This window comes from Malurus melanocephalus, unplaced genomic scaffold (genome assembly GCF_030028575.1).
Source record: "Malurus melanocephalus ecotype Western Australia unplaced genomic scaffold, MMel_1.1 scaffold_468, whole genome shotgun sequence".
NCBI classification, from domain to species: domain Eukaryota; kingdom Metazoa; phylum Chordata; class Aves; order Passeriformes; family Maluridae; genus Malurus; species Malurus melanocephalus.
Genome location: NW_026623700.1, coordinates 434,298 through 457,479, shown reverse-complemented (window position 1 = coordinate 457,479; position 23,182 = coordinate 434,298). Strand labels below are relative to the sequence as shown.

General features: G+C 44.1%; 1 protein-coding gene across 2 annotated transcripts; it reads left to right on the top strand.

Annotated features, from left to right (window-relative positions):
- Positions 1-5,240: 5,240 nt before the first annotated feature.
- Positions 5,241-17,206, top strand: TMEM114 (transmembrane protein 114). 2 transcript variants are annotated; one of them, XM_057380724.1, is made up of 4 exons: positions 5,241-5,424; positions 6,502-6,582; positions 15,220-15,357; positions 16,974-17,206. In XM_057380724.1, exons 1-4 carry the CDS (start codon positions 5,241-5,243, stop codon positions 17,204-17,206), a joined length of 636 nt encoding a protein of 211 aa, XP_057236707.1. The 2 variants fall into 2 exon arrangements, with proteins under 2 accessions (XP_057236707.1, XP_057236708.1); XM_057380725.1 differs by lacking the exon at positions 15,220-15,357.
- The last annotated feature ends 5,976 nt before the right edge of the window (positions 17,207-23,182 follow it).

The following is a 23,182-nucleotide window of genomic DNA, read 5'->3' as shown; positions in this document are numbered from 1 at the left end:
GATCCCGGATCCCGGCACTGGGGTGATCCCGGATCCCGGCACTGGGGTGATCCCGGATCCCAGCACTGGGGTGATCCCGGATCCCGGTGTTGGGGTGATCCCGGATCCCGGCACTGGGTGATCCCGGATCCCGGCCGTGGGTGATCCCGGATCCCGGCACTGGGGTGACCCCTGTGCTCGGGGACCGCCTGCATTCGAGAATTACCCGGCACTAACCCCCCGGGGGAAACGGGGAAAGGCGGCCCCTGCAGCGCATTCGGGCTTGGCGCTGAAGCACCCGCAGGGCTTGCTCGCGTTTCAACGCGCGTTTCGTACTCGCGTTCATTTGTTGATTGGTTTAGCATCACTTGCCCTGTCTTGGTTCGCCGGTAATTCCATGCAAAATCTGCAAACGGCTTGAAAACAAAGTGGAAAATGATTTTTTTTTTCTTTTTTTTCTTAGTCCAGATAATGTCACAACTCTACCACTGTAAGATTAGCTGAAGCAGCTGCTGTTCACTTGTTTGGGGGATTGGGGGGTTTAGTTGCTTAGTTCTGAAGAGTTTTTAACTAGGTATGAACCAGGTGAAATAAGCAGAAGACTGACTTAAGCGTTGGGCAGAAACACCGTAACCAGAGTGCTTTGGGAAGGTTTTAATAAGAGAAATTTGTCTAGCAGACCACCAGATTTTAGTATCTACATTTTGGACCTCGGTGTCTTGGGTAGTCATTTCCCAGCCGAGCTGGGCTGCAGTGAGAGCTGGCTGCTGCTCTGGCTCTGTGTTCTGTGGTCAGTCGTGCTGTCCGGATGTGGTGTATGGACACAGGACACCTCAGCATCACAGACAGAGTGTGCTCCAAGCTCCCATCTGTGTTCTGATTCGCCTCTTCAGGAAATCTGACAGGGCTATTCAAGTTTTATTTTACCTTTCAGCAGGAGGATCTGGTTCAAAAGCGAGCATTTACATATTAATTACTTGTCATGATGCTAATATCAATTACTATACATGATCCTTGTAATTTTCTGGAATAGTAGGAAGAATTAGAGTCAGTGCCCAAAAAAATTTTGGGCTGTAATTTATAGTCTGTATTTATTTCCAGATGTCTTCCTCTCATCACCTGCAATCTTCAACAAAGGCTAAGAATTATTAAAAGAATGAAATAATCTTTCCCTGTTTTTACAATTGAGAGTGTTGAGTGGCAACGAAATGAAAAACACAGCAAGACATTTARATCTCTCCTCAGAGTTTCTGTGGGAAATTCTATTGGATGCACATCCGACAAAAATGTTTTGGAGATTAATTCTCCTTTTATCTGGCTCCTGTGAAAGAGCAGAACATTATTTTAGCTCCTRTGGTGATATACTGCCACATAAATTATTACTGCAGTCTCGCTCTCTGCTGGCATGTCCCTCACTGCTGTGGAGTGATAACAATCTGCAGGCAAAGCAGGTTGTATTTGTCACAAAATCTGACCAGTCTGCAGCAAGAAGCACTTACTGGTACACGGGCTGAGGATAATTAGAGGAGTAGCTAAAAAAGCTGCACTACACGGGGACTTTTAAACACAAAGGCCCATTATGTGAGAAATGGAGCTGCTGCAATCTCTTTTCTAAGAAACGCTGCTGCCTCGTTTCACATATGCATAATAGTTGGGCAAAGCAGGAATATCTTGTGGCTGCAGAAGGTTTTAAGGAGCCGGTGTGGCTGCACACCTTCTGATGTGGGTGATAATGGAAGTTGTTTAGGGAGATGCAGTTTCTGTGCCACACACAAGAGGGCTTTGCACAGATTCCTCTTTTAAGGATGCACCTCAGTTACATTTCCTGTCTCACTCACTGCCATGTGACCTAGGAACTTGCTTAAATTTGCTTCACATGCCAGACAACTTTACTGAGGTTTAATTRCTTGTTTTAAATAATGGATTGGGCCAGTTTAATCCATTGATGAAGTCCCACGAAGTTGGCTGTGCTGGCTACTTCAGATATGTCCCTCCTGTAATCACCCTTTGAATTGAATATCGTGTATTGACACTCCGTGGGTTTTTTTTTGGCAGATCAGGTAATACTGAGTAAGAGCCAGGACATTGTGGTATATGTCCTGTACTACGGGTCAGTCCTTTTTTAAATCCACTGAAGGTTATGCGTGTTCTAAACTGGATGTGTGTCAGTGCATAATGAAAAGATTAAATCTGAAAAGTAATGGCCAAACCTCAGAAAAAAAGCCAGTAGTTAGCAATTTCCAAGTGCAGCAAATCTGAAAATTGTAATAGCATATATTGCCTAACAGCTTTTCTCTTTTGAACCACAGGGGAAGTAATTGCGGTAAGTTTAAAAGAACAATAAACTCCAAAATCCCATTAGCTTTACTGGAAGGCTGAATAGTAAAACTGGGTTTGAATTTAATCCTTCACTCAACAACAAGAACAAAAAAAATTACAGGAGAAAAAAGAAAAGTTCTATTTCCTGGAAAAGGACTGCGAATGGAATTAGGTGTGTTGATTGTGCTGGTTGCCGTGGCAGCGCTTAATTACGGTCATTGGTGCACACTTACCCTGACTGCTTTTATTTTCCTGCAATCAGTTGGGTAAACATCTTGGGAATCCCTCCCTTCTTCAATTTTCAAAGAATTTACTTGAGTATTGCAGTCACCTCTTCACAGATACAGACAAGGCAGAGGAAATGAAATAAAAGAAACATGKGGGAAATWGAGGAATTCGGTGGGATTCTGCTGTTCCCAGACAGCACAGGTTCAGAACAGCTCAGAAGGAACTGTCCTAGAGATTTGACCTGGGAATAGCCCTGGGAATCCACGCTGGTGATTCCCAGAACACAATGCCCTCTGAGTCCACCAGCACCCACGTAACTCTGCAAGCAGGAGGGAGAGAGTAAAATTTACTGAACCAGCTCTGCCATGCTCGGGCTGGAAGAGACTGATAATTTTGCTACATCACACTCTAGGGATTAATAATTGACTGCAGCTTTGAGAGCATATTCTGAACTATCTTTGTTATTCCCAGCAGCAGATTGATGTTGGCAGATGCAACCAATGCCTAAAAGTGCAAAGTGAAGTGCTCCTTCTTCATAAAGCTAAGTCTAGATTRAAATTTTGTGTCTTTCATCCTAGCTGAACTTTCAAAGACCTCAGGAAATTGGAACTGAATCTCTAGGGAAGATAATTTGCACTACTGGCATTTTCATTGTAAGCCTTTCCCAGTGCATATATCAAGGTGTTTTGTTAACTATGTTTTTAGTCTTCTGAGTTGCAGGAATTGTTTGTTCCTTAGCATGAGAATGAATGCCTAAATAAATTATGGTGATGTGAAAAGGAAACCTCCATGTAGAGTTGATTTACTCTTGACATAAATGTTTGTCATCAGAGTCTGGTCACAAAAGGATCTGGGGTTAGCAGCCTCTACCTTAGGTTCACTCTAAAGTTAGTCTAGGCAGAATCTATACACATCTTGATGGCTAAAATAGATTATTTAACAATGTTTCTAAAAAGAAGCACAGGTTCAAACTTTGTGGGCCCCAAGATTAGAACAAGAGACTCTCCAGGACAGAGAGTATCACTGATAAACATCTTCTCCAAACCTAATTAACAGCTTCTACCCAACTGAGTTAAATGTTCCGGCAGTTTTACACCCTTTGCTTTCCCTTGGTTTTAAGTGGAATATGACACTGGAGAATATGACAGATGTATGAATGCCTCTGCTTCACATTTATAGGAAAAGAACTGATAAAACCTCTGCCTAAGACATGGTATTTGTGGGGTTAATTTAAACTTTCAARTAACTCTGCAAATATAGTTGGGGAAAAATAAAAAATGAAATAAAAAGCTTGGGGGCTCAGTTAAGACTTGTGCCCCGAGGCGTGTTCATTTTCTCACTGCATTAGTTAGTCTAACAAAACATTTCACTTTGGTTCATTAACTTTGTATCACCCAAACATCGCAATTACAAGGAAGTAACAGCTGCTTGGTYGGTAGAACTGCGGAGACATTCTTAYGTATCRCAAATACAAGTTGCAGGAATAGAGCAAAAGCTCAGAAAAAAAAGCTATAACTGCTCAGCAGTGTKCTCCTGAATTGAATGACTGTTATATTCCCAGCCATATACACCTTCCAGTAGTTCTGCAGAGCAAAATGTGATCTGTAGTGCTGATGATTCCTGTGTTTAAATAAACTCTGTGAAGGAAAATTTTCTTTTTAACTGATGCTACTGCTGAAAGCCTACTGGTTCATGATAGCTTGTTGCCATGGATGGGTAATGATGTCACACATTCTGTCCAGTGTCCATGCCAGAAAATAAATGAGAATGACTTTTTTAATTACTCAGAGTTACTTAGCAATTCCCTGGAAAGCCTGAAGTAAATTACACAGAAGAAAACAAGATGTCCCTCATTGACCCTACCTGCACAGTATCTTTATGCCAGTGATGAGGCGCACTAAAACACCAGAGTAAATTCTCTGTGGATTTGAAAATAAGGTTCTGTTACTGCAATTTACTTTGTTATTCCACAGATTTCAGCGGGCTGAAGATGAGCAGGAGGCTGGGTGAAGTGTGGCTTTACACGAACACCTTGGAAACTACGGAACTGTAGTTTCTAGAAGAGGGAGCGTGTGTCGTTCCCTCCATCGGTGACACCCTAACAGGGAAACGATCCCAAGCAGGGTACAGACATCACTGCATTAGGCAGTAAATGCCACGCTACTGCCTTCTCTCACACCACCTTTCCAATCCGGTTTCAAATGTCCTTTTGAGGTCGGCATCTGGAAAACACAGAACAAGAGGAAATCTCTTGTWAATGTACCAGAAAGGCTGCAGGAACACCAGCCCTGTCCCTGCTCCCCAGACTTCTCCTTCTGCTCCCTCCTTCCCTCAGTTGGTGGTGTTTGGAAGCGGGGAGCTCTCTCCCCTCCTTGGTGAGCCCATCCCGAAGCTGCCCGAGCGATCGGGATCCCCACGCTGTGTTTCTGACAGCTGTCCCTCTCCGGGCAGCCGGCGCTGTCACGGTCGGTCGCGCAGGGCTCCGCGCTCCATTCGCTGGCCAGGGTCGGGGCTGGCAGGCGGGACAGCGGCCGGGGGGCAGCAGCGGGGTCTGTGCGGGGCCGGGCCGGGCCCCCGCTCCGCCCGGGGGCGCGGAGCAGCCGGGGCGGGGCTCGGGGCTCGGGGCTCGGGGCTCCCGGCTCGGGGCTCGGGGCTCGGGGCGCGTTACCTGCGCGGCCGCGGGGCGGGCGAGGCGCGGCGGCGGCGGCGGCACCATGAGGGTTAACTTGGGCGCGCTCTCCCTCTTCGTGGCCCTGGTGGGACTTTCGAGCTTCATCTTCCTCGTGGTGGCCATCGCCACGGACTTCTGGTACATCATCGATGCCTCCAAGCTGGAGGCGTCCCGGAACGGCACGGACGCGCTCAGCTCGCACTCGGGGCTCTGGCGGACCTGCCGCGGTGAGTGCGGGGCAGGGGGGCCCGGGGCAGCGCGGGGCTACGGCTATGGGGTCCGGCTAAAGGGTCCGGCTAAAGGGATCTGAGAGCGGGGATGCGGGGGTTCGGAGGCTAGGATGCGGGAGTCCGGCTAAGGGGTCCGGCTAAGGGGATCTGAGAGCGGGGATGGATACGAGGATCCGGATGCGGGGATGCGGGGATGCGGCTGAGGGGTTCGGGGTGCGAGGATGCGGGGTTAAGGCTGCGGGGATGCGGCTGCAGGGTCCGGCTGCGGGGATGGGGGTCCGGCTAAGGGGTCCGGCTGCGGGGTTCTGAGTGCGGGGTTGTGGGGTCCRGCAATGCCCGCTGCTCTCCGTGGTYCAAGGGACGGGCGCTCCCCGGCCGTGCCCGGGACCCGTGGGCAGTGCCTTGYCGATACCTCCTGTGCCGAAGGAGACATGGGGAGAGCGAATTTTCTGCTACTGTAACCTGATTTTATATTAACTTTTAATTCAAGCTAATCTAATAAACGTTAACCATTTGGAAGGAAGGAGATGYCTTTTCATTTGGCTCAGGGAATTAAGGGGCAAAAGTTCTGGGTTAAAGTCATTAAAATGATGACTAATAGTATAAAAAATAGAAATACAAACATGGTACAGTTTTTTTGCATAAACAATTAATTTAAATATATGTATCATAAGATAGGATTACTATAATCCTATATATCAATATATAGGATATTCCCCGTGTAGTTAATTTATATGCTAGGCATATAACTTTTGGGTTATTAAAAGGCAGGAGTAAGTGATTGCCATAGGCAAGAAAAGACGATGGTTCCAGTGGAGCAGGGAGAAGGAGGTTAGAGCAATGAGCCCCACTGCAAGGAACAGATGTTTCCCTGTTGGCTCCAGTGGTCAGGCCCCATGGGAGCAGCCAGTGCTGCATACTGAAAATCCTGTCCTTTCCTTCCCTACCTAGGAATGGCTGTTTTAAAAGCAGCTAGCATCGCATGAATTATATGTACATGCAAAAGAAATTATATATAGCAAAAGGATACTATAGTGATTTTTTTTCTCATTGTTTTTYCCCTTTTTCTAATAGTGAGGAGTGAATGTTATCCTTTGATAAACCCCTTCTGGCATGAGAATGCAAAYATCACCGATTCACACAGACAGCTTTTGTGTGAGTAGCGTTTATATTATTTTATATTTCCATCCTCCCTTTCCCTTCCTCCTTGGCCACTTGCAAGAACTCATTTCTGATTCAGAGGGGGAACTCGCTGAGATAATGCTTTGACTGCTTCTCTACAATATCTGTCACTGTCTGTGGTCTTTAAGTGTGTTTACTGTTGAAATAACCATCTATTTGATGACAAGCTCAGCTAATTTCTTCCACAGGGGCAAGACCTCTGTGACTGGAATGGCACAGGAAGGTACACAATCGTTAAAAATAAAAGGCAAAAGTGTTCACAATCACTGCAAAGTAGTCTGAGCACTGAAAATGTTTAAYAACATATTTAAACTAATCTTTAGGACAGCTGTTTTTCTAGCTTTTCAGTGGGTTTTCTGACACTGATAAAAGACTTAAGTATGTGAGAGTTTAAGAAAATAAATCAATGACTAAAAGCAGTGTTCAAAGTCTTTGAAGAACATCATGTTCAAAAACATTAGGCTTCRTATGTATTTACTTCTTTTCCTTTAGATTCATTTGTCAATGCCAGAATGTTTTCAAAAAGTCCAAACTGAGCGTTTTCAAATTCTTACAGGCATCTCCTAGAAGATGATTTACCTTCTTTGCATCATATATTCCATAATACATATACACAATCCTTTCCTCGCACACGCTCATATGTGGACTTGCTTTTCACAATTTTTTAAATTTACTTACTTCTCCTCCCTGACTCTGTTTCCCCCTTGCACATGGAAAACATGCATTTGTCCTGTGTCTTAAAATGGAAMTTTTCGCCTCAAAACCAGCTATTCCCTGGGCTCCAGAGAGGCTTAAAGTGTTTTTAGTTTCTTGAAGCAGCATCTCCTGCCCCAGCTACAAGTGCGGTGGCAAAGGAAGCCTGGGAGGTGCTGGTGCTGCTGGGGCTGTGTCACAACTGTGCTGGGAAGGTGAAGAATGAGTGAGATCCCAGTGGGCTACTGAAGGAGCCATATAAACACATCAGCAGGATCAGGACTGACAGCCCAGGATGCCTCTCTGTGCTTTCAAATAGAAAGTGCCATTCCTTTAATCTTCCTTGCTCAAAACAGAGGGCTGTAGCTGCTTGATGCTGCTGAAATCAGTGGAAATGATTGTCCWCTGGATGGCTTGAGCCTTTGAGGGGCTGGCATTAACTGAGGCTGCTTGATCATGTTTTAGGTGCAGGCACCTTCACTGTTATGTTGGGGATAGTCCAACATTTCAGGATAAAACCATTTGCTTTTCAAAAGTCGTGTGCGTGTTTACAAAAGGTGCATCTGTTATTTATCTCAAGTGAGGAGGKTTTTGATTGCAGCTCTTCAATGAAATAACAAAACAAAAACAAAAGCAGTGCTCTTTTRGTTATAAAAATGATGTTGGCTTGGAAACAAAGGACAGCTGTTGTGAGTCATGAAGTGCAAGTAAATAATAGTTCTGAATAAAAATTGGATTAATAATTATGTTTACAGACTCTTCAGGGCCTTGGAGAACTTTTTTCCCCTCGCACTTTCGCATCAAGTACTATTTTCATGTTCCTGAAAAAGGAATTCAGGTCTGMAATGACATTTGCAGATTTTATTATAAACAGGCATAGTTGGTCTAAAAATGATGACATGAGATATCAATGATGCTTCAATTGAAAGAACCTGCTAGGTTTGATTGGAATGCCCTGCAGAGTTAACTTCTTGGGGTTTTTTTGCTCCGCTTCAATGCAGTTGCAGTGTGGTGAGGCTCTAGATCCTCAGCAGTCACAGCTGAACATAGGAACTGCCATGTCAGTACTTCCTTGTAGGAAATACAGATGTTGGTAAGTGACATCTGGGTTCATCAGGTCCTGAGATATTACCTTCTACATCAGCCTTACTCTTCTTTCTTAATTATTTTCTGACTGCGGCCACGGAATCATATTTAGGCAGATCATGGCAAACCATCTTCCTCTACAACACATTTGAACAAGAATTTTACAGGAAAATTCTGTTTCTCCTGTAGTTGCAGCAGTTTCTTCACCTGCTGCTCTGTGYGGCAAACAAGGTAATAGCACAGCTCTAATTGGTTACTTCCAAATAATTACATTTTTCTCTTTGTGTGCCTGTGCAGGTGCCTGTGAGGCACATCCACATGGCATTCATCTCATTYCATCTAGTTGGAATATTTCTCACTGATTGCCAGACTGGATGGATATCATGAGCTCTGGCACAGCAAGTGTGTTTCTTGTTGATTATTTCCAAAAAGACTTCAAAGGACTGTCTCCAAAAGCAGGCACTTCAGTAACACATTGGTCACATCCCTCATTTTTCAGAGCTGGAATGCACTTCCAGCTGGTTTTTATGAGACACAAGTGCCAAAAAGGTGAGACAAAGTCAGTGTGTGAGTGCAAAGAGCTGCGTCCAGGTGGMAACAAAAGTGCTGGCCATTGCTATGAGACAAACCCTTCATTAGAGGATGAAAAACGTTCACACTCCCTTCCTCCACATTTCCAAAATCTCTCCCATGCATCCACATCAGATTCCTCTTGGGCTGATTGTGTGCTTCAACTTGAGCTCCTGGCACATTAAAATAATTGGGCTCACGAGTTAAAATCCTGCAGCAGCATCACCCAGGCAATCAGCCTAGGCCTTGTCAGCCTGGGTCTGGGACGTATTTTCACATCTCTTGAGCTACCCCACTAATGGATTAAATATGATCTCCCCTCTGCATTAGCCTTCAACTTCTTCTCTTACCACTCCCCCCAGCTGGACGTGCAGTGTGTACCCTCTCTCCCCCTTAAAACCATGATGCAGAAAATATTTTCCTTCTACAGATTACATTATGGCCTGGTTATTTGTTTAAAACATCAGCCACTGCCTAAAGAAAAACACCACTAGACTGTCTGCCACTAGCTTTCCTGAACATTCTGCATTAATAAAATTCTTTTTCACTGCAGATCTATTTCTGTTGGCCCAAATGTTCCTCTGGCCCAAACAGGATTAAAATGAGTGTCATTTTTTGTAATTTATTAGGGTCTCATGGTGACTACTAGGATTAAAGGTAGCCCTCTGAAAATCTCCCCTAGAATTGAAATCTGTCAGCAGACACCCCTGTTTTTTTGCCTTATTCTCCTGTGCCAGCCATGGGAGACAAGCAGCAAGAGCAATTTGTGCATGGTGAGCTGAATCCATCTCTCACCAAATRACAAAATAAGGGTGTCTCTGACTTTAAAGGAAGCTGCAGCAGGGTTCTGAGCAGCTTCCCCATTTTCCAGTAGCAAAAATCAGATCTAAATGTTGAGGATCACACACAGAGAGAGGAAAGCTGGTGAGTGAAAAGGATGCCAGTACCTAATCAGGTGAAACATTTTCCCCAAGAGTTTCATGTCTGTAAAAGAATTTCTTAAAAGAAAAAGCTAACAAGACAAAAACAAACACCACCACCATCAACAACAAAAACCACAAACAAAAAACCTTGACACCTTACACTGGGGAAAAGTTGCTCTTAGATATTTTTGACATATATTTTCCATTTACCAGTCTGTATTGYTAATAAAGATTAAATACCAGTATAGATTTCGCTGAAGGCAGTACCAGTCTGATCCAGTACCAGGTAATTGTTGCAAAATGAAATATGTTGTAAATATTTCTAATCAGAGCCAGACTATTTSTCTTGAATCTTAGCTTTGCAAATCTGAGCTGCTCCAGGGTTCCTCCAGCACTGCAGAGCTGGGGCTGGAATTGTGAAAAATAATGTGAGAGGAACTGCTATTCTTTAATACTGTCTGTGTGACTCACAAACCACCTGCATTAGGCACCAACAAGGTAACATTAAGCTCTGATAATTTTGACTTTTTGCCAGTGACTTGAACTAGATGGCCAGTGATTGGTTTCCTTTTACAGGTCCATTTTTAGTGCTCTCCTCTATTCCTGAACCATCCAGAAATGAGTCCTTAATGGATGTGATTTCCCCTTATATTGTTTTTCCTCTTATAAAATCAAGMCTGGAGTGTGCAGCTGCCCATGCACAACTGCTTAAAGTATTCTCCCCAGAGTATTTTGATTTTTTCTTCTTTGRACACGAATATAACTGGAGCCAGGARGCTGCAGGCAAGTTYYTGCTTCCTTCAGGGGAACAMTTTTTGCAGWGAGGCAGCTACTGATMCTTTGGTTGTTTTAATGTAAMAGCTGCCTTGGTTTCTTCCTCRACAAAATGAGTTTAATTGTACAGATAAGCTTGTCTGTCACTAACCAGCTGCTTTCACACTTCCACCTGCTCCTCATGGTCCCAATCCATTTTTACCGAGTTACAGTTTGTAATGTTGTAAACAATGCYCTATTCTTTGGCCACAGTGACATTATTTTCCTGGGGGATTTACAGTTCATTGGAAATTTTCTTTAGTTTTAAGCTCTCAGAAGGAAACAGCTGGGGCTGGAATACCTGGCAAGAGCCATTTCAGAGGCCAAGTGAAATTAGGCTGATGCAGGCCAAAATTCTGGATTGATCTGGTGGGTGTGTGCCTGTTTCTGAGCAACAGTGCCCTGTTCCTTCAGAGAGGGGCTGTGAACATCTGCTGCAGTCCTCACAGCACATATTACAGAAATCTGAGATCACTTCAGCACCACCACAGCTCAGGCCTARCAAGTGACAGCTTCTGATGAATGCTCTCGTTTTCAGATTCATTGGTACCACAGAACAGAATGTGAACCTCGGTGCATCRCTCACATTCATCATCCCACCCATTCCTGCTCCTGGAGCTTTTTGTCAGTGCCACCCGCTCCAAATCCAGCATCATTTTATTTCTGCTAGCTGCAATTTGTCATCCTGCTTAGCTCAGAGGCTTTTGGAGGAAAGCACCAGCCCAAAGCATGTGACACCCACGCATGGGACCAGAGCCTGGCTAATCATCCTGGAGCACCCTGCGAGCAATCCTCCTCCATCACCTTCTCTCTGTTGAACAGGAGGGAATTCAGGCCTTCCAAGCCCAGAAAACTCACATTTAACCACAGACCAGTTCTTTGCAGTTGCTCACTGGTTTTCTGAGTTGTTCCCTTATTTTTCCTAGCGAACAGGTCAAACTCTCTCCATGCACTGTTTCTTCCTGGCTTTGCCCCATCCTTCCAGGGCAGCCCCATTGCCTTTCACAGCAGCCAGCTCTCTGTCTCACCTGGAGGCTGTTCTCTTTCTAACCTGCTATTTAGTTACTGCTGGGCAAGACAAACAGCTCCTTAATTAAGCTCTTCCGAGCCGCTGCCGTTTGGAGYATTTGTGATGAGGTGCCTGTTACACATTTCTAGGCACTGTTTGCTGTTATAAGCTGTGCAAACAAATCCAAAGTTAGTTTGGAGCAATTAAGCTCCGGGATGTTAACAGGAGATGATTAACAAAACTGCTGGGCTTGCACTTGGTTCCTTCTGACACCGCTCAGTGTTTCTGTTTCATTCCACRGATTTCTCTCACGATCAGCTCATCAACAACTGTGTTGGGTGGTAATTCAGAAATGCCTGCCAAATTCTCAGATCTGGACACACTCTGCAGCTGCCATTCTTACAGATATTTGGCCAGACCTCTAGTAAACGAGCTTTGGAGAGCTAATGGAAAACTTCATTTACTCTGATTAAGCAACTTAATTACTTTTTGCTTAAAAAAAAAAGAAAAAAGGGAGAGTTTTTAAAAAGTTTACAAGTTTGTTTCAGTATTTCCAAGATTAAACCATTGACTTTTTCATATTGGACTWACAGGGAACTCTGGTGTTGAGAAATAGATGTGGAAATTCTGTTCCGAATTCTGTTCTGAATTCTGTTCTACAGGAAAGCGCGCATACCTCTTCTTGTGGAAATGCTTAGGGTTTTTTTTTCCAGTACCAGATTAATTTMATCCATATGAAGACAGTTATATGCTTAATACATAAGGCATAAATGTGTATTTCAACAGCAACTAAAAACCCACTAAAATGACTGCAAAATTAATGTTTTAACTTCTTTCACTGATGATTATTGAAGACAGAAACATAGTAAAGATATTTTAAGTCATGTTCTTCTATAAACTAATTCTGTTCCTCTAATCAAGGGATATAATGGCATAATATCATATGCCAGATGGCATGAATTCAGATTYCTGAGTGGTTTCCATGGCAGCCTTTTAGAATAAGTTTCCCAGGCAGTTGCAGATTTCATAGTACAAATGAGTATTAGATATTGAACTAGAACACTGGAGATTATAAAAGTGCTGTTTAACCAAATACAACCCACTAAATATTTGATTTTAAAAAAGCTGCAGGTGATTAATGAGAAGGGTGATYCCTGCTGTGGGTAGGAAGAGTAAAGCTCTGTCACAGTGGGGTTTTTGGGTTTCAGATGAACTGTCCCTAAATCCTATATTTTCACTGAGGAGGGCCTAAAAATCAGAGTTATTTTGATATTGCATGCAACTGTCACAGATCATTAATGTCATCTAGGACACTCCCAAGGATGCTCTGGTACAGTTTTCTTTCCCCTGTCCTTCACAAGCTTCCATTCAGAGTTGCATTTTCATCATCCTCACATGTCCTGGCTCAGGTTGCAGTAGCTGAAATCACAYCATGACAAGAAAAGTCAAAGAAATGGCAAATTCATGTTCCTGTCCTGAGGTGGAGTTTGTGAGCAGTGACTTGGACTATGGAGAGCAGCTGGAAAATCCCAAGGCAGAGAGCCAGCCATGAGCTTGTTCATGTTTTTTTTGTCTCTCAGCAAGGCCAGGTGTGAGGACAGAGTTGCTCCATTCTTACATTCATACTCAGGAAATATTCATTGATAAAATCAATCAGATTTTATCCTCCCAAGACTTCTTTATCTTTTACAGGCAAGACCAAATCTAAGAGGACACATGGATGCCAGAATGGTGAGGAATAATCAAAATCAGGCCAAATAACCCTCAGCAAGCTCAAAAGTAGCTGCAGACCACTCCTGCAGCCTCTCTAGAGTATGGGAACTGAATTGGGTTCCCAATCCTGTCACATCATGTTTCATCATGTCCCCAAGAACCACTTCCAACTGGATAAAACTCCTGGAGTTTAAAGTCATGTTTAAATAGTTYCATGGCTATTTCTCATCTTGGAATTCAACTAAGGTTTGCAGGGAGTTTTGACATGCTGGTTTGTACCCAGCAAGCTGAAGATTGATTTGGCTRTCAGCATCAAGAATTGCTGTAGGTCTGTGTTCCACAGCCAGGAACAGTGGCCAGCTTTGCTGAAGGAAAGCCCAGGGAGTGTCCTCAGCTTTAGAATCAGAGGGAAAACTCTCTCTTGATTGCAGAATGATGATTTCTGAGCATCAACTGCTCCTGATGTGGGCATATGTGGGATTGAATATGGAAATATGATACCAGTGTAAGTAAGCAAATAAGAGAACAACAGGGTCACCTCCAAAACTCTGTGATTGGCCACATTTTCCTTTGTGAGCATGTCCTGTGCTGCACAAAACAAATAATTATGTCTGGAAACCACATTGTACTCAAGTGGAGACATTAACAGTGTGCCTTGATCCCATGGAGACCCTTCCTAACCTTCCAGGCTTCCAGAACTGAACAGAATTCTGCACCCAATTGTGCCTGATCTTTAAACTGCTGTTGAGGAGGATGAGCTGGAATCTCAGCCAGGGGCAGGTGGAGAACCTCCAATCCAGGGGGCAGTTACAGGGGCTTGAAAAAATTGGGCATTTGATCACACACAGACTGTGATCTCTGAGGTGACTCCTTTTCCTAGGGAACAGCTAATGGTGTATTGTCATTCCTCTGTGAAATTAAATGAGACACTGAAGCATAGACCTCTTCAGAAAATAGATTTTACATTGTGTTTTCTCTGTAACTCTGCACTTTACTCTGCTATGAAATAAATTGATACTGGAATTACTTTTTTTGGGGGGTTATTATTTTAAAAAAGGTTGGGTTGAGTGTTGTGGATAGATTGCGGGAGAGGGAACAATGACACAATAATGGTTTATGATGGAAAAAACAGTGTGATATGAAAAAATACATAGCAACCCTCTGTTTGCACAGCTATTAAAATGTTATAGGGATCAAGAAAGACTGATGTAAAACATTTAGCCTGGGAGGAAGCAAGCAGGATAGGTTAATGCACTTAGTGAAGCTGCTGTGGAAAACAATGACAGAGAGAATCAGGGCTGGATGGGAAAATTTACCTGTAGTTGATGGTCAGCTGCAACAAAGGAAAAGGTCAGCGATTTGCAGAGAGGACACGAGACAGAGGAGAAGCCTGAAATGACAGCCTGGCTGGATCTCACCWCCCAAACACAGCAGTGGCTTCAGAGGCTGCTCTTGTGATTGCTCCCAGTGCCTCCCAGTGCATCATCTGTAACCCAGCTGGCTCAAGAGCTGAGAACAGTTTAATTTAATTGCTGTTTAATTGCAGTTTCATTTATGTCTGTGCAGACACACCCTCTGTATCTGTGGTGCTTGAAAACAGGCTGTGAGGGCTCGTTCTGTGCATTGCTTTTTCCTCCATACCATACATTTGTCCTGCTCACTTACACTGTCCAATTTCTTGTTTGTGCAGCACAGAATGAGGCTTTGATCCTGATCAGAGGGCTCTGCACTTAATAATTATTATCACATGCACTGATGCCATAATAAAATACCACAATATTAACGTTCTTMATTTTTCTTCAGACATGCATGGAACATTTGTCATCCTGATGCCCCTCAGCCTGATCCTGATGGTTTTTGGAGGAATGACTGGATTCATCAGTATTCTTGCCAGGGCCTACCTACTGCTCCTGATGACTGGACTGCTTTTCCTTTTTGGAGGTATTAAATCAAACTCCTGGCCTGTTTAAAAAGACAAGAGATTGTGTCTGGGAAACATCACTTTGSTTCCCAGGGAATAAAAGCCAAGCAGGAATTTGCTTTCAGAAGAATGCTGGTGTTCTTTCACCTGCTGCCTGCTCAGATCGTGATTCTGGAGTCAGGAAAGGCAAATATCCCTCCTTGTGGAGTGAGCCACCCTTTGAACAATGTGTGCCCATTAACATAAAAGGTTTAATACCTTCTCAGCACAGGAAACAAATTCCTTACAGACAGGCTAATGGAGTGTGCAAAAGTGACCTTGGAATTGCTAAATCATAGGCTTGCACAGATTTTGCAAATCTTAAGAAAACTGATTTTTAAAAGGCATTTTTAAATGGATTTTTTTAAAAAGCATTTGCATTGAGTTCCTGAGGAAGGTCTGCTGAGGGTCTGGTAAATCTGCATTTTCTCTTCCAAACAGATTTTCAGTGCTGTTTTACAATGTAACTTGAAGCAGAAATTTTTCCCAGCACAAAAGGGGATCTTCAGAACTGGCTCTCATCAACTGTTCATACAGTCCCATTTTTAAGAAGAAAATGCTAAGAGATTGCTGGAAGCAAATGCTGCTCTCTCAAAGTCTTGACTGAGCCTTTTAGTCTGAAATGCTCTTACACAGATCAACCGTGCCCCATTATGATTTTCTTTTAAAAAGAAGAGCAAGTTCTGTGTCCTTAGAACATCAGAAAGCTGCATTCACAGAAAAGGCAGACTCATCAAGACTTACTGTAATTTAACAGAAAGCTAGACCAAAATTTTTCTTTCTCAGAATTGGATAAAACACTATGTGTTGTCCTAAAAGTGTTCCAGTGTTTACTCTCCCTGGGCTACAGTCCTTTAATCCTTTTTTATTGCATCTTTGCTGCTGCTGATCCAATAAAGGGGTGGCTTTGGTTGGCACATGTGCTTTGACTGGGATGCCAGGCTCAGGATTTAACATGTGCTTGTGCCAGATGTGCCATTCCCCTCATTTRCCATCCTCTGGACAGTCCTTTCATTCCAAAAACATCTGGCTCCTGGTTTGAGTGCCCTTGTTCATTTATTTTCAGTCTGCCCCAAAGATGTCTTTGACTCGTTATTTGGAAGAGATGGATGGTCACGACTGCAGAACCCCTGCTGGGAGCTGACAGCAAAGACCAGCACGTTGACATTAAACACTCAAAACTTTCCAAACCCAGAACACAGCCCCAGTTCAGTGTTCTGAAATGCAGGAATCTGTGTCTCTTGCATATAGATAGACAGCAGCACGTGGTGCTCAGCAGTGAGCACTCAGGATTAGTAATAAGACAGCACTGAAAACTGAGATGTACAGATATCTGTAAAATGCTGGACTGAGTTTTTATGGTGGGAGGCTTGCTGTTAGATGTTGTGATTCAGGATTTAACAGTGGGAACASATTCACCTGACTTTACTTCCCTCATTCCCCAAAAAACCGACCTCAGCTGAATTTCAAAGATAATCTGGAAATCTGGCCTGGGTAGAACAGGAARGAGTGGCAAAGATGCCCTAAGACACATCCAAGTGATTGTTTTTGATTTTTTTAATGGCTGTTAAGTAGCTGAACACGTTTCTCTTTCCAGCCCTCGTCACCCTGACTGGCATCAGCGTCTACATCGCGTACTCAGCCGCTGCTTTCCAAGAAGCTGTGTGCCTCCTGAGGAGCAAGGAGCTCCTGGTGGAAATCGATATCAGGTTTGGCTGGTCCCTGGCGCTGGTCTGGATCTCCTTTGTGGCAGAAGTGCTCACTGGGGCCGTGTTCCTGCTGGCAGCAAGGCTGGTGGGTGTCAAACGGCAGCGGGAGCAGGCTCTGTGAGCAGCAGCTCCCTGTGCAACCACAGAGATCATTCGGGTTACTTGATCCATCTGGTCACTTGGGCTGGTAAAAGTGGCAAGGCTGAGCATCCTGACAGCTGCTGCAAGCCTTTTTCTTCCCAGATGGCTRTAAACCACCAGGATTCTGGTAAATCAGTAAAGCATTTTGAGGGTTATCAATTTGGAAACCCGTGTGTCCTTAGAAGAAAGTGCATTGCAGTGTTCTTATTTCCAGAATAATTTCAGCTGGCAGCTCATAAAACATTTTCAATTCCCTGCCTAGGACAAGGCAGGTTTCTGGCTTTCTTTTCTCTTTCCTGCTGTCTCAGCACAGCACCACAGAGGATCTTGCAGGCCAGAGTTTGGGTTCTCCTGAGAATTYTGACAAGGACCTGGAAATGTTGGAGTGAGTCCAGAAGAGGCRRTGAAGAYTCTCAGAAAACTGCTCTGGAGATGGACTGAGAGAGCTGGGGGTGTCCAGCCTGGAGAAGAGAAGGCTCTGGGGAGATTCAAAGCCCCTCCCAARCCCTAAAGGGGCTCYGGGAGAGCTGGAGAGGGACTTTGGACAGGGGCAGCTGGAATGAGGTGATATTCCACACCCCAAATCAAACCATTCCAGGGTTCTGCAGTCCAGCAGGTGGGAGTGACYGTGATGCTGAAATTCTCCAGTGCAGTGCAAGAGAGGTCCAGCTGCTTTCCAGATGTTTTAACTACTGCAGACAGCCCCAATCCTTCAATCATCAGACTGTATATTTCTCTCTTTCAGTTTATTACCAGCTGCTTTGTCAATTCTGCAATGCAGAAGATYCATCTGATTTTTTTCCAGTTTTTTCTTTGTGGTTTTGATGATTCTCTCATGAAGTTTGTGCACATGCTTTGTGCTAGGATATGTTTATCTTGTGCTGACACTGCAGAGGAAACTGAATGTGCAGGACACACGAATTTCCCTTTGGGTGCCAAGCAATCTGTTTTTTCCTCTGGGTGGTGGCATTTAAGAGAGAATATTTACTTCAGTGCCCACTGAGGTTACTGAAGGAATTTCCCAGTCTGCTGTGCTGAATAAAGACTTGAACAGGCTGAGAGCTGCAGTGCATTTCTGTTCAATGTGGTGTTTCTGGAGGCTCCCAGGATGCTGCAGCTCAGGAGCTGTGCCAGRCAYGCTGTGTCCCTGGGAGAGTCCCTGMAGCAGCACAAAGGGCAGCGCTCMYCTACCTCTGTTCAACACCACAGCTCTGTGTCAAACACTGCTCATCTCCCTGACTGAGCTCTGCTCTCATCTCACTCCCAAACCACCAATTCTTTTGTGAAAATAGTGGCAGGGAGCTCCTGAGAGCTGCCTGTCTTTGGAGATAGAAGGGAACATTTTTACTGCTGTGCTGTGAATGGAGAGCTGAGCCACAAAACCTGTCCGAGGTCACCTGAAACCAGAATTTCTGAATCCTGGGCTAAGACCTCACTCATCACACCTTACTTATTATCAGAATTAAATAAAGCTCAAAATCCTGAATGGACTGAGTAGTAGAAATTCCATGTACAATTTTGTAATTCTCAGTTGCTCCCACATTTTTCAGGTATTTTCCATGTTGCCTTATGTTGGGCCCATGTAATACAGTCATTTTACAAGTTAAAGCATACCAAATCAACTCTAAAAGAAATATAAGGTAAACACCCTTTGTAGTCAAAATTCCATGTGCTTAAGTGAATTATGTAAAATGTAACTCTGTTTTGGTGCTGGTGAAACTGTTTTTAATGCAATTTGTATGATGTTACTCAGACATTACTGTAAGCTGTAACAGTAAAATATCATCTGAGTTATTTTTTTGAATATTTATTACGGATGTTATTTTAAAGTGGTTTTGCATGTTGTAAAATTAAATAAAAGGACATCTCAGAGTGGGAATTATTTACCAAGATGTGAAAGAACTAAGATATATATTTTTCTTTACCATTTTCTGCAGTTTTTCTGCTGTTTTTAATGATGCTTTTGAAGTGCTTGTGTCACATGTGGTAGGTATTTAAAAGATACTTACACAGCTACAATATAAAATACTCAAGTGATCAAATCTAATTAGAAAGCCAATGAATCTTTTATTGAATTAGAGCAATTCTCATTTCCATAGCTCTCCTAAATTTCTCATTCTGGCTTCCTGCAATTTCTGGCACAATGGTAATAAAGAATATCTTCTCCTCATGAACATTTGTATGACCCCTGAATTTCTCTGAAATTCCTTCTGCATACAAAGAACAAAAGATGGTTTGGAATAGTCAAATTAGCATTGAACAGTTTGAAAAATTATCCTAGGAAGAGAAAACATCCCAGAAAGGACTTTATGTAATTTGAGACAAAYGACCTTATCAGCTTCTTCCTCTTACTGAAATTAATGTTTATTTAATACCATATTCTTCTCTGTGTTTTCCCCAAAATACTTTGCTGAGATGAGGACACTGCTCCCATTACTTTCTGGTGAATTGCAAACTCATTGGTAATTGGTCACGTTGGAATTGAAGAAAAACAGATGTACAGAGCAAAGCAGCTCTGTGTGAGGGGCAGAGTGCCCACAGCTCCTGCTGCACCAGGGAATTCTTTGAGGAGCCGCAGAGAAGGACAGGGGAGAGCAGAGGAATCCTGCAGCATGAAAAACATGGAATTATGCAGGGGATTCAGATAAATGTGATTGTAATGTGGACATGGAAGCATGAGGATTGTTGTGGGTGGGTGCTGTCCCTGAGGTGGCTCCTGCACATCCCTGTTCTGTTCACAGCTCCAGCTCAAGGAGCCCCACTGCTCACTGATCCACTGCTCACTGATCCACTGCTCACTGATGCACAGCACAGTCCTGTGGGGATCCAGGGACATCTCAGAGCCACTCCATCACTCAGCTGAGCAGGGGAGAGAAAACCTGCTCACTTTGGGTCAAGGGAGAGGTCACTCACCAGTTACAGTCACAGGCAAACAGACTCAGCTTGAGGAAATTAGTTTAATTTATTAGCAATTGGGGTAGGAGAATGAGAAATAAACACAAATCTTCAAAATACCTTCTTGCCACCCCTCCCTTCTTTCCAGACTTTACTCAATTCTCTATCTCCTGCCCTTTGGACAGCACAGGGGGACAGAGAATGGGGGTGCAGTCTGTTCATCCCACATTGGTTGTGAAGAATCCTCCTCCTCACAGAATGGACTCCCCCGTTCCAGTGTGGGATCCCTCCCACAGGACATTCCCCCAGGAACCCCTCCACCCTGAGTCCATTCCCTGGGCTGCAGTTCTTCACAAACTGCTCCAGTGTGGGGTGCTCCAGCAGCTGCAGGGGAATCTGGACCTGCATGGCCTGTCCCTCCWTGTCCCTGCCCTCAGAGGGTCAGTGAGGCTCTGCAGGGCTGTTCCCCTCACAGTTCCCACTCCTCTCTCAGGCTGCAGTTTGTCCCTGCACAGGATCCCTTCCCCARTCCCAAATCTGCCATCCCAGAGGCGCTGCCATGGCCCTGCTGGCTCTGTCCTGGAGCTGCTGGCATTGGCTCTGCTGGACACGGGGAGGATTCTGACAGCTCCTCACAAAAACCACCCCTGCAGCCCCCTGCCCCCAAAACCTTGCCATGGATACCCAGCACAGCCTGAGCGACCCTGGGCAGACACAGCTGCTTCRTAGTTTCCTCCTTCCAAAAGGAGAAGCATTCCAGGTTGGAGACCAAACAGTTTTATCACTTGTTTGCATTGTTTTCCATTTGCATTGCAAATGGAATGGTCTCAACTATTTAAAATGGAAGAACAAACTCTGAAGGAATCTGAGCCTGCTTCATAAATAAAGATGTCCTTTTCTCTGGTTCATTTTGTAAATTCCTTGCAGCAATGCAATTCATAGTTAGCCAAGACATATCAATAAAAACAACATTTCCCCTGCCCTCCTAACGGTCATTTTCATATTTACAGACTTAATTTCCCCAGATCAGGAACAAAAGCGTTCGAATAAATGCTCTGGCTTTGTACTAGAGAGTCAGACTGTCCCCAGGATTGATATAACCATTCCTCAGAGAGATTCCTGCTGCCTCTGAGTGGGTACAGTTGTTAGCCCTGCAGTGAGGAGCTCAGGAATTTAGTCAGGTGAAACTGCTGTGGAGGCCAGGTTCTGCCTGGAGTTTTAGCTATCCCTGGTTTAGSTCATAGGTCTTTAACTACTGGGTTGCATTCTAGTTAATTTGCAAAAATTACATATTTTTGCTGTAAATAAAACATTCTAGTGTCATTTTACTGCAATAGCTTCTCCATTTTACACATCAGYTTTAACCCTGATGAGGCCCCCAAACTCTCCCCTCCCTTTTTGCCAGCGTTTTCATCCACCCATTTTTGGATGCTCAGCCGTTCATCCCGCGGGGTCACATCCCATTTTRTGTGATTGTCACTGAGCAGTGTGGATGCTCTCAGCTGCGAGACCTTTTCTCWTCGGGAGGGTTTGCACAGAACAGCGGTCTGTGCTGACACCTCCTGGCTGCGCTGAGAGCTGGGCTCAGTTTGGGGAGAATCCGTTCATTTCCGCGATTTAGATCAACCAGATCACTTTTTTGATTACATTTGTGGCATAAATGTTGGAAGTATTAAGCTGAAGCTAATCAAATTGAATATCTGAGGGTGCAAACAATAAGAAAAAATAAATARAAATAAAGATATAATAAAAATAAATATAAAATAAAACTTTATATCATGGCTTATTTCCATCATGTGAGAGACTGTYTAAGAATTGAACAATTGAACCTGACTTCAGGAATGATCCAGGTAATCTAAGAGATGTTTTGGAGGGAATAGCGTGCTACATTTTTCTGTGGCTCTTAATTTTTTACCGTCTCTCAGTAATTTTTTTTCAAAGGAAGTCAGGAAGTTATGCTTACAGTATGAGCTGAACAACACCCCGACATTGCTGAATTTTGAAMTGTGGAACAACTGTCAAAGCAGGAGAGACCAAACCCAACCTCTCACATTTATGAGATTCAGTCTTCCTTTCCCAGGAGCTGTGRCAGCATTACCCACTCCAGAGCCATGAATATATCCCTGCACAGACTCTGCAGACACAGCTGTAATTCTCCCAAGCCAAATGACTACGGTAGAGCATCCCCTGTGAAAAAATACCCTCAGCTGTGGTGCAGGGTTGACTCGCTAGGTTTACATGCTGGAGGAGCAGAATTTGGGGATCATTCCTTCATTCCTGGGCTTTTGTCCCCAAGCAGATAAGCAGCAGGTGGTTAAAAACCTGCAGGTGTTGGAGGGAAAGGAAGAGAAGCAATGCCACAGCCACTGTTATTGAAATCTCTTGTTTTGTGTGGCCACGTTTCTCAGCCTACCAGCTAAAAACCTCATCTCTGTGATTTTACAGGAACCTTTCAGGTCCTACCAACAGTCAGGGCAAGGCATTAAAGTTAATATTTGTGAAACTGCCAGAAAGAAAGGGATATGGGACTGTAAGAAGGCAAGTTATCATCAATTTATGAGTTACTGCTTACCAGCCAAACTGTCACAATCGAATGCATTGATACTCCCAARTCACCTCCCAGCACTCTTGGACATTAAAATGCATTTATTCAGCACAGCCTGGTCCTGTTTAAGCCACTGAGTTCCATTTTTCATCTGGAGCACACCAGARCAGTGAAGTATTAAAAAGCAGCACTTCAGTCCTGTTGCCAATCCTCTTGTATGCCTCATTTCAAAGGCAGCTGAAAGACTCCTTGGTTGGGGTTGGAGGACTGGGAGGCAGTTCCCTGAGGAGCTTTTGGCTCATGATGTTCCCATTTTCATTTTTGCCAAGGACRAGGCAAACACTTGCCATGGAAGGCTGGGATTCTCTCGGTGTGATGCTCCCCAGGTGTTGGAAGGACTCTGTGTGCCAAGAGCTGAACATTTGCTCATGGCTTGTRCTTGTGGGCAGCACATCTGGCTGCTGATGGGGCCAGCGTTTCTCCATCCAGCCTGGCCTTCTCAAATATTTATAAGCT